At 36.8% G+C, this 12,613-nt stretch overlaps 1 protein-coding gene across 2 annotated transcripts in view; it reads left to right on the top strand.

Moving 5' to 3' along the window:
* Positions 1 to 4,613, top strand: part of TAB3 (TGF-beta activated kinase 1 (MAP3K7) binding protein 3) — a 54,995-nt gene extending 50,382 nt beyond the window's left edge. For both annotated transcript variants that reach the window (XM_019710557.2, XM_074324296.1), the window contains one exon: positions 497 to 4,613. In XM_019710557.2, the coding sequence (XP_019566116.1) occupies positions 497 to 645 (149 nt within the window). In that variant the 3' untranslated portion in view covers positions 646 to 4,613. The remainder of the gene's footprint in view (positions 1 to 496) is intronic.
* Positions 4,614 to 12,613: the final 8,000 nt, after the last annotated feature.

Genomic DNA, 12,613 nt, shown 5'->3' with positions numbered 1-12,613 from the left:
GCTAAAGATGGCAGAATTCATTGAACGTGCTATATAACAATTCTCATTTTTAAAATTTGTCTGGACTATAGCATAACTATATACTATCTGTGGGTAATGAACCAGGAAGTAGTCTATGCTGGACCCAACAAATTGTTTAGAACAAAGTAGAACATACAGAGGGCACCAAAAAAATGCCGAAGGTGCCCCCAAAATGTATACACACTTTAAGATAACATCGCTTAAAATGTGTGTACATGTTTTTGGCACCCCTGGTATATCATAAAATACATGTCGTCAACTTTGTTTGGCTATGCATTTCCAGTAGCTGTGTTTACTAATTGGCTTTCACATTAGGTAAGGTGGAAGGTAACATATTAAGGGTTTCACATCTTAAATTTTGTCACTCTGTGATAAAAGCAACCCTCCCTTGCTTTGGGGGGGGGTTGTTTTCAATTTCACTTTGGATTATGCTTGGAAAAAACTCAGTCTTTCTTTCAATCCCAACTTCCCTCAGAGCATCTTCCTGGCTCCACACAGAGTCCTCGGACACAACCCCGAGACGAAGACTATGAAGGGGCCCCATGGAATTGTGACAGCTGCACTTTTCTGAACCACCCAGCACTCAATCGCTGTGAGCAGTGTGAGATGCCGCGGTACACCTGAGTGCAGAAGAGTCTGCACCAAGTTGAGAGTGAAAAGACTTGGAGCACCCATAAGCAGAAAAGGAAACCGTGGGAATCTTCATCTGTCCAGACTCTTCATTTCAGATTACACAGGGGGGAGGAGGAATGATACCGAGGCTGCGTGAGCTCACTAAAAAGAAAAATGGGGAGGTTTGTGTTTTTTCCCCTTAACTCATTACAGAGAGACAGAAAGGGATACTTGAAACAGAGAAAGGATTCACTCCTAAGAGAATGTACACAGAATTGAAGAGTTCTTCTATGGAATCCCAATTATTCAAGTTACTGCTGAGTGGCCCTTATTTTATAAACTAGAACTTCGAATCATAGTGTGACATGTTACAGTTTATAAAGACAAACTGTGAATTCCCAGAGCAGACTTACCTGGTCACAGCTCTCTGGAAAACCAAGGCTCCCCATGCTTCTTCCCGTTGCTTCCTATCAAAGAGAAGAACAGGAAAAAGCACCCAGAATATGATTTGGGGTAGCAAAATAATAAGGGTATTTGTAATTGCTGCTTTTTTCAGGGGTAATTTCCAACACACAAACAAGACGTTTTAAAATGTGATTTGTAGCAGTCAGGAATTAGTCATATTGTGCCCTTTGTTCAAAAGTACAATCAGAGGGGAGAAGATCCCTTTTGCTTATACAATGATTCACCAAGCTATTATCAGCACTGGTAACTAAGACCTAATTATGCCACATATTAAGTTACTGCATGCTTTTATTAGGTCCTTGGTTTTCAAAATAACAAGTCCTTGCAAAGTAGGATTTTATGAATGACCTTCTTGTAAAACTGCGCTTTGCCAACAGCACAGTGAATGTATGCCAAATGTAAATCCATTCCAAAATCCATCTGGAAGTCCTGATCTCAGCTGTGTTTCTACGGGAAATATTTACAGAGGGCCTTTTTTTTTTTCTTTCCAATTTTGTGACGAATTCATGTTTACAGCACAGATAATATTTTGTGCCATAATCCTAACTTAGCTGAAAAAAATCAATATTAGTCGTTCAATAAATATTTATTTGCACACATGTTAATAAACCAGTGTGAGGGAAATTACAGTTGGCCAATGTTTATAAAGTTGCACACTGCGTTATTTAGGGAAAAAGAGAAGGCTAGTCAAGAAATTTGATTAAGAGAAAGGTAAATACAAAGGACTTCAAAACTAAGAACTTATAACACTGAGTTTGTTCAGGTAGTTCAGGTGATACTAAAGCACTCCTTTATTTAGGAAACCAGAACTTTAGGGTGTGAATAACTGAAGAGATAGAAAATCGTGTGATTCACTAGAATGCACCACTGAAAAATTAGTAATAGGACATTTAATTAAGGTCTCTACCATTGCTGAGAATTGGATTTTGGAATCTTCCCCTTATTTGGGTGAATATAAATAGCAATAAAATCGGTAAGTTTTCTAATCCTTAAAGATTTCACCTGCAGTTATAACTTTAGGAATACCCACTCTCCCATATCAGGTGCGTATACACACACACACACACACACTTCAAGCTGTCATTGTATTCTAATTTGGCAGTAATCTGGCAGACCTATAGAAAAATAGGTTGCACTTGATATCATAATGAAACCAAAGGTATAATAATAAATCATCCTAGTTTTCCATCAAAATCATACTTTCACACTCTACCTACAACTTTGAAAACATTTTTTCACATGGAAAATTCCCTACAAATATCCACTTGTTTCACAAAGTAAGCATGGCTATGTAATTACACTGATAAAACATCTCTAGTACAACTGTGAAAATACTGGTGAGAAAACAGTACTTGGACTTAAAAGCACTGACCTGAAAACAGCATTCTTGAAAGGCTTCTGTAACACTGGTGTCTGTCTGTCAGTCTCCAATAACAGCCTATCAGTCCTACTGTTCTGTAATATGCCGATGCCTTTGCCTTTGTATGGTTTCAGATCTCTTTCCCGATGGTCCACCCCACTTGGTACTAAGTAACAATTCAGGTGGAAAACATATACTGCTTGGTGTTCTAGCTAAAGGTTTACCAGTATTCTTAGTGATATGCTGAAGTGGCAGCAATTAACTTGGCAGTTGTCAGTTGAGAATGAAAGTAGCATGTATGAAAACCGTTTGATGCTTTATGAAAACCACGTAGATGACTTTAAAACTACTGCATGAACATACACATCCAGGTTACTAAGCTGTTATACAGTAAATGCATGGTTCCAGTTCTTCGGTGATATATCTAGTCAATCATTGTTTTCACCTGCCAGGGAAAGTGAGCAACCAGTCTATTTGATAGGTGTAGAGAGGGTGGGGTATGAGACATCAGAGATTGATTGATTTTAAGGAAGTTTTTTTGTGTGTGTTCATTTCTGCTTGTGCACAAGTTTCATATGCCAATAGAGGCTGTATCCAGTTTTTAAAATAAGCAAAATTATTTGGTATGTTTAACTGTGTCTCATTATCAACTACTTCGTATTTTCAATTAAAGTTATTGGGCTGACAGTTATATCAACTACTTTTGTCTGTGACCAATTTGAACAAGAATTCAGTCAACTTGCAAGGTGCCTTTTCAAAAGGAGCTCCTAGTCAGACTGCTATGTGCAGACAATTGGCAATATAAGTGGTAGGATACAAATTGGATGGTGCCTACCTCCTGAGGTGCCTGTGCTCTTTGGATCAGTTGGTGCAGTTCTTTTTTCTAGTAAAAAGTTTTCTTACTTTCTTCTTAAAATGTTAGTTTGATGTATCTGGTAACACAGAGACCTGACTATACATTTTAAATTAATTCACTGTTTTGTAAACTGGGTCTTTAGAAGAGAGCACATTTACCATTTTGTTATAGTACATTGCCCCTTAAATTTTGGAGTAGGTCTGAAAAGTTTAAAGTGGTAATAGAGGAGCCTGAAACTTTTCTAGCAAGCATTGTAAGATGTTTCAAATTGATGATAACCTTGTTTGGGAGAGTGTAGAGGCAGGGAGTTTTAAAGAAACAAAGAAATGCATTGTAAAAAAAAAGGTAGTTTTAGAGCAGATTAAGGATGGTGGGGAAAGTGTTGCTAATTTGTTTATTTCCCTGAAAGAAATGGGATGTGTGATGAACAGTTTAATAATTTTTAAGGAGCTGGTCTCAATTTTAGTACTTAATTATTTTGTCATTGCTTTGTCCCGGTTCAGTTATCTAGGGTTCATATCCAACTTTCTGTGGCAACTCAAGTTTTATATAGTATTTTAAAAGATAATTGTAATGTCTTTGACAGTATAAACAAAAAGTGAGAATATAAGGCATAGAAAAAATTGTCCTTTGAAGATATCAATGATGTATCCTGGAATGTGAAGATGTCCCTTTATAGTTAAAATTGATTTATTTTAATATTGTAACCATTGTTCAGACTTTGAATGAGTTCATGTTACATGTTACAGTGTGCGTCTGTATTATCTGTAGACAAAGACAAATGACAATTGAAATGTTACTTTAGGCACTGTCTGTGTTGCACCACTACTGTATCTTCTTGAAAGAATTAACAGTATTTTCTTATTGTAAAAGTTAATTATGATGACGTTTTCACATTCACCAGACATGCTTTTTTTTTTCTTCTGTATTATTTGCATCCCCAAATATTTAAAACAAGTAGATTTTGCATGGCTTGGGCATTCAGAGATTAATAGAACGATGACACAATTTTAATTTTTAAAGCCATTCTGACTTCTTATTTATAATGACACCCAATGTCCATGTTTCCCTACTGTAAAAGAATTGATCAGTTTCTTCATTAAAACAGCAAAAACTTATTAAATCTTGTAAATATAATTTCTCTTAGATTTCTGTGTATGCTGTGAATCAAATTATTTTGAGGTGAAATTGTACAAAGGCATTTTCAAAGGCTATGCATGCATCGTACCTCCAAACAGTACATATTTGGAAAGTCAACGATTCCTCCAAAATAAATTAATAAACTAAAAGCAAACATTACATTCTGCATCTTTTCTGTGTTGTTAGAAATGGTTTACAATATCCAACTTGTCCTAGTTCCAACACTCATATTTCTGGACTGATATAGGCTGTCAGAAACATAATCTTTCATCACATTTCTGTTCCCCTATTAGAACGTAGTAATGTTAAATTTGAGGTATTAAGTATGCATTACTCTAATTTTAAAATTGGGTTAAAGTATGTATAAGCAAGTTTTATATAAAAGGTGGAATGTTAGAAATTTATGACTTTTTATTCCACTTCAATATGTTAACTTACAAAAGAAAGTAATTTTATTTTTTTCACCTTTATATCATTTGTAGTTTTTCAAAGGCAAATAATCAGAGGCCCTGAACATCATTTTGCTTGGGTCTGTAGTCAACCTTCCCTATTTTTGCACCACAGATGAATTACAGTAGATAGCCTTTTCAGTGATTAAGCATATTTAAAGTCAAAATAATGTCCACTACACTCTTTACTGTGAAAATTTGCTAACGTAGACAAGTACAGAAGAACTGTATAATGAGCCCCCATTTGCTCATTACCCAACTTCCAAAATTATCCATATATAAGCAATCTTAGTTTATCTATAGTCTCATCCACCACCACCCTATTTTGAAACAAATCTGACATCATAGCAAGTCACCTGTAAATAAACTTTTTAAACATAAGCACCATATACTCAGATCACATCTTAAAAAATAATTACCAAATATCTAGTGTTAAATTTCCCGTCTCACAAATGTACAAGCATATCTAAATAGAACACTTAAAATTGTCTCTTACATCTATAATCTGCATACACACACACACAGGGCACCAAAAAAATGTATACACATTTTGAGAAAGGAAAAAAAACTTAAAATTATGCTTATGGTAACCACTTTGAGCACCTCTTGTAATTGCAGAAGTCAAACGTGACTTGTATTCGCATTTTGTTATCAGTATATATTGAATATTACAATTTTAACAGCTTTTTCCCTTAAAATGTGTATACATTTTTTTGGTATCCTCTATATATATTCTCTTTCTGTCAGAAATCATAATGAAACTTCCCCTCGTCAGCTAGTTGGTTACCCTCTACCACATCTTACAGTAAAGTAATGCATAGAAATAACAAAGATAACTTTAAAAATAGTACATGAAGTATTTTTCTTATTCCCCCCTCTTCCCCATCTCATCATTTCCCACATCCTGGGTTGTCCCTTTTAAACAACTGATTTATTTTGAAATAGGAAATTACTTCAAATATATTTCGTTACCACAATAGTGAGTCATTATGGTGCTCATTTTGGTAGTTAGAGAGGCATCTGTGAGAACTACATCATCTGTAATCCCACTATCTGCATAATGATTTTTCTAGGTATTGATTAGCTCAGTTTTCCACACATTAGTGTAGGGCTGACCGGTGCAGGATGCCCAGTGTTTGTCTCTCACCTGGCTTTTGTCCAAAGACTTCCTGACTTGACTTTGGCCTGTTGGCTTTTTTCTAGGGCACTGCCCAGGTGATGTTTCTGTTGGAGGTTTCAAAGATTTTAATAGGGTACGTAATATGTGGGTGAGATTTTGGGTTGCCAGTTCCAGATTCTCAGAGCGGTCAAACTATGTCATTTGTCCTTAAACAGTGGTGATGGGTGTGCTTTTGACGACCCTTCATGACATTCCAGTATTAAGAGAACTAGAAGGAGGGAAAAGTCAGGTGATGTAGCACTGGCTTCCCAAAGGTTTGCACTGTGATTTGGGAACAAAATGCTATCATGGTTCCCCGAAAATTAGACCTAGCTGGACCACCAGCTCTAATGCATCTTTTGGAGCAAAAATTAATATAAGACCTGGTCTTATTTTACTAATAGTATATAACATAACAGAATATAATATATAGAGCTGATGGTCCGGCTAGGTCTTATTTTCAGGGAAACACGGTAGTTACTAGTCTGTCTATATTACATACTTTTTTGTTTTGCTATATTTGTGCATTTTCTCAAGGCTGTTTTCAGGTAGTTCTGCTCCCTTGATCGAGAACCACTAACATTTATAGCCATTTCTAAATCCCATCCCTCAATTCTGATTTAATTTAAATTACTAAGAATAGCTTGCTTTGTGTGTGCATGATTCAAAAAAATATATATTTGAAAGGCATTGAGGGCTGGGGAGAAAATTGGTATAACATTGAAATAGCTTGCATACCCTATACATTGTTGACAGTGAATCAAATGCTCACTTGTAGCAGGGGGACTCCTATTTCAAGATTACAATTTGAGTTTCTCTTCCCCAATTCTACTGAAATAACTAATGAAAACATTTTTAAGGGTTGGAAAACAGGAAAGACAGAATGCAGATGGGGATGCATGGAGGGCAGCAGCTACCAGTGTCAGCCAGCCCACAATTCCAGCCAACAGTGAAAGTCAACCTGCAAAAGCAGGTCCACACAATCCCCAGCAGAGCTCATGAAGACCCCCAAACTCTGAGAAGCAGGCAACTGGAAGGATCTGTGTGCTGGACAGGAAGCACAGAGATTACAGCATTTGCTTTCTGTCTCACTTGCACCACTGTCACTAAATAAGGAAGGCACTGGGGAGTGGTTTGGCCACACAAAGGGTGGGATGCACCAGTCACAGAAAACCTGGAGGAAAAACTGGCTTGGCCCAGCTGAGGATTCCAGGGAGCAATTTTCAACTCCGCACAGTAAAAGGCCTAAAAACGCAGCATCCACTGGTGCTTGCTTATTGAGTGGCTAAAAACAAATGCTTAGCAACAGGTTGAACTTCCTGGTCTTTACTCTGTAAGCCAGGAATTTCTAATGAAGAAAAATTAAGCTACAGGAGAAAAGAAAACTTTTTCTTTTTTTTTAAAAGATTTTATTTGGGAAGGGGAACAGGACTTTACTGAGGAACAGTGTGTACTTCCAGGACTTTTTTCCAAGTCAAGTTGTTGTCCTTTCAATCTTAGTTGTGGAGGGTGCTGTTCAGCTTCAAGTTATTGTCCTTTCAGTCTTAGTTGTGGAGGGCGCAGCTCAGCTCCAGGTCCAGTTGCTGTTTTCTAATTGCAGGGGGCGTAGCCCACCATCCCTTGCGGGAATCGAACTGGCAACCTTGTGGTTGAGAGGACGCACTCCAACCAAGCCATCCGGCAGCTCAGTGGCAGCTCAGCTCAAGGTGCTGTGTTCAATCTTAGTTGCAGGGGGCGCTGCCCACCATCCCTTGTGGGACTCGAGGAATTGAACTGGCAAACTTGTGGTTGAGAGCCCACTGGGCCATGTGGGAATCGAACCGGCAGCCTTTGGAGTTAGGAGCATGGCGCACTAACCGCCTGAGCCACCGGACCAGCCCCAAAAAGAAAACTTTTATGCTTTCTTTTTCGTGATGCATTAAAACATTTGAGCAGTGCTCCAATAATCTTCTTACAAATTCCTTTAAAAACATTGAACACTTGGAAAAAGTATTCTGAAAGAAGGACCTAATTCTACAGAATTGGAGCAGAAGCGAAAACTTTAATTTCTAATTTTAATTACAAACAAGATTTACAGTAATGTCATATCTCTCAAAAAGGAGCAACCAGATCAGGAATGGGTGCTTTCAAATGAAAACTAATTTTTACAAAATTCTAAACTACAAACACAGGTAGTGAAACTTGAGAAAACTGAGTCAATAGAAAAATTATTCCAAAATTCAGAAGAAATGGATAAAGAAATGAAGAGCTAACACATAAGAAACGTGAATTCTAGGGCTGGCCCTGTGTCTCTGGCAGTTAGAGCTCTATGCTCCTAACTCCGAAGGCTGCCGCTTCGATTCCCACATGGCCCAGCGGGCTCTCAACCAGAAGGTTGCTGGTTCAACTCCTCGACTCCCGCAAGGGATGGTGGGCAGCGTCCCCTGCAACTAAGATTGAACACGGCACCTTGAGCTGAGCTGCCGCTGAGCTCCCGGATGGCTCAGTTGGTTGGAGTGCATCTTCTCAACCACAAGGTTGACTGATCGACTCCCGCAAGGGAGTCCTGGAAGTACACACTGTTCCCCAATAAAGTCCTGTTCCCCTTCCCCAATAAATCTTTAAAACAAACAAACAAACAAAAAGAATTTTTTGACATCAGAATTTTCCTACATCTTTGTGTAAAACCTGAAAACAACTTGCAGATTTTGACCTGCAATACAGACAAAATTGTGAATATTATAATCAGCTTGGTTAAATCTCCATAATAAAATTTTGTATCTCCCATGAACTAAATGTTCTTTCAAATGTCCCAAACATTTACAAAAAGAACCAAAACAAAACAAAATCAAGAAAACCTCAATTTTTAAAACAATTATACAGGTGACATGTTTCTGATTGCAATACATTAAATCTCAAAATTACTGAAACAAATCAATCACAAATACAAGTGTCAAGAAGTCTCGGGAACAATGAAGGTGATGCTGTACAAAAACATCTTGAATTAGAAATCTGAGAGAGACAATTATAGGATCTACACAGATAATCAAGAAGATTGTAGCTTTCCTAGCTTATCAAGTCTTGTCAATTTTATTCATATTTTTAAAATTTCTTATACAGAAGTTTTTGGGGGGCCAGACATAAACTTTAGAATCTGTGCTGTTGTATCACAGAATATTTTCATTTTTGGAAAAATTGGTACTAGAGTAAAAATAAAAGAATAAATGTGTCTTTCTACCCCATCAGCATGCTAGTTTTCAATGGCACATATGAAGTACTTTCAGGATGAATGCTTAGCTACAAAGAATCAAAAGGTTACCATCTAAATAGCCCCAGTGAATGAAGCACTAGATTAACTCTTCCACTTGTGTTCGAAATATATTCAAAATATAACTCTTCGAAAATAAACGTATTCCTCCAATTACAAGCACATATACCCACATCATTTTTTTTTTTTTAATGCCACATGAATTCTTATGACAGTGTTTTGTTTTTTGTTTTAGGAGTGAGAAGCGCCTAGACTATTAATGGTTAAGGATACTAGTTGTGGAGGGGGACTACCTGTCCTACTTACAACCAACTTGTGTAATCTTCTACAAATTGCTTTATTTCTCTCCAACTCAGTCACCTCATCTGTGAAATGTGGACAACAGCACTCTATCTTATTGAGTTGTTGTGAAAATTAAATGAATTATATTTGAAGCACACAGAATAGTTCCTGCCATATTCTTTCTTTTTTTAAAATTTTATTTTATTAAATTTATTGGGGTGACAATTGTTAGTAAAATTACATAGATTTCAGGTGTACAATTCTGTATTACATCATCTATAAATCCCATTGTGTGTTCACCACCCAGAGTCAGTTCTCCTTCCATCACCATATATTCAATCCCCCTTACCCTCATCTCCCACCCCCCATCCCCCACCCCCCTTACCCTCTGGCAACCACCAAACCATTGTCTGTGTCTATGAGTTTCTGTTTCTCATTTGTTTGTCTTGTTCTTTGGTTGCTTTTGGTTTATATACCACATATCAGTGAAATCACATGGTTCTCTGCTTTTTCTGTCTGACTTATTTCGCTCAGCATTACACTCTCAAGATCCATCCATGTTGTCACAAATGTTCCTATATCATCTTTTCTTACCGCCGAATAGTATTCCTCAAAAGCTGTTAGCGGGTGGCCGGATGGCTTAGTTGTTTAGAGCGCGAGCTCTCAACAACAAGGTTGCCTTTCAATTCCCACATGGGATGGTGGGCTGTGCCCCCTGCAACTAAGATTGAAAATGGTGACTGGACTTGGAGCTGAGCTGCACCCTCCACAACTAGATTGAAGGACAACGACTTGGAGCTGATGGGCCCTGGAGAAACACACTGTTCCCCAATATTCTGCAATAAAATTTTTAAAAAATGTTCACATTTAAAAACAGCCGTTATCTATTATCATTGTTATTATTTAAAAATTATGACTATTATCACAAAATATATGAAGCAAAGTGACAATTGAAGGAAGAAATAGTTCTAAACCAGTTGGAGACTTCAATATAACACTTTAAATAATGGATGAAACATCCAGACAGAACATCAATAAAAAGAGAACTGGAACAACACCATAAACCATCTATTCCTAACATACACATAGGCCACTCCATCAACAAGAGCAGAATGCACCTTCTTCTTCTCAAGTGCTCATGGAACATTCTCCAGGACAAACTATCTGTTAGACCACACAACAAGTCTCAATCAATTTTAAAAAATTAAATCTTACAGAGTATCTTCTCCAACCACAATAGAATGAAATTAGAAATCAATAAAAGAAGGAAAACTGGAAAATTCACAAATATGTAGAAATTAACACACTCTTAAACAACCAATGGATTAAATAAGAAATCACAAGGGAAATTAGAAAACACTTGGAAATAAATGAAAAAGAAAACAACATACCAAAACTTTTAGGATGCAGTGAAGACAGTGCTCAGAGGGAATTTTAAAGCTAAAAATGCCTATATTAAACACACACAAACAGAGATCTCAAGTCAGTAACAATTTGAGGAACCAGAAAAAGAGCAAACTAAACCAAAAGCTAGCAGAGGGAAGGAAATAAAAACCAGAGCAGAGATAAATAAAGTGGAGAATAGAAAAATAAGCAACAATGAAACCAAAAGTTGCATCTTCGAAAAGAAACACATAAGTGACAAACCTTTAGCTAGATTGACAATGAAAAAATAGATACCTAAAATAAAAAATAAAAGTGGGGATATTACTGACGTTATAGAAATTAAAAGAATTATGAAAGCATACTATGAATTCAAATATATGGTGATGGAAGGAGAACTGACTCTGGGTGGTGAACACACAATGGGATTTATAGGTGATGTAATATACGATTGTACATCTGAAATCTATGTAATTTTACTAACAATTGTCACCCCAATAAATTAAAAAAACAACATACTATGAATGACTGCACATCCATAAATTACATAACCTAAACAAAATGGGCAAATTCCTAGAAACACACAAGTTCCCTGACTGGTTTAAGAAGAAACTGAAAATCTTGACTGATTCAATGTCATCACTTGCTATACGTCTGTTATCAAAAACCTTCCAAAAAGGAAAAGTCCAAAACCAAATGGCTTCACTGGTGAATTCTACCAAACCTTTAAAGAAAAATCAACACCAATTGTTTTCAAGTACTTCCCAAAAACAGAAATGGAGGGAACACTTCCTAACTTATTCTATGACGCTAGCATCACACTGATGCCAGATAAAGACATCACAAGAAAATTACAGACAATATCCTTTATGCAACAGATGTGAAAATCCTCAACAAAATACTAGCAAACCGAATCCAACATCACGTTAAAAGGATTATACTCCAGGACCAAGTGGGATTTATCCCAGGAATGCAAGAGTAGTTCACTAAAAAAATCAGTGTAATACATCACATTAAAAGAACAAAGGGGGGGGGCGGGGGGGGAAAAAAAAGAACAAAGGGGGAAAACCTACCTGATCATCTCAATTGATGCAGAGAAAGCATTTGACAAAATCAACACCTTTTTATGATAAAACCACTCAGGAAACTATGCTTAAAAGGGAACTTCTTGGGCACAATAAAGGACATTTGTGAAAAAACCCATAGCTAACATCATACTCAATGGGGAGACTAAAAGCTTTCGCCCTAAGCTCAGGAACAAGATATGGATGCCTGCTTTGATCAATGCTATTTGACATTGTACTGGAAGTTCTAACCAGAGTAATAGACAAGAAAAAACAACATCCACAGTGAAAAGGAAGAAATAAAACTGTCTCTATTCTCAGAAAACATAATCCCAAATGTGGAAAATCCCAAAGACATGAAAGCAACCAAAGCTACTAAACAAATTCAGCAAAGTTGCTGGGTACAGGAACAGCACACACAAAAATCAACTGTGGTTCTATATCCTAACAATGAACAATCTGAAAAGGAAATTAAGAAAGTTATTTCATTTACAATAGCATCTAAAAGAATAAAATGCCTAGGAATAAGTTTAACCAAGGAAGTGAAAGACTTGCACACTGTAAACTATACAAAA

Source organism: Rhinolophus sinicus, chromosome X, assembly GCF_036562045.2.
Source record: "Rhinolophus sinicus isolate RSC01 chromosome X, ASM3656204v1, whole genome shotgun sequence".
NCBI lineage: Eukaryota > Metazoa > Chordata > Mammalia > Chiroptera > Rhinolophidae > Rhinolophus > Rhinolophus sinicus.
Note: the sequence above shows the minus strand (reverse complement) of the source record. Positions and strands in the feature narration are given on the sequence as shown.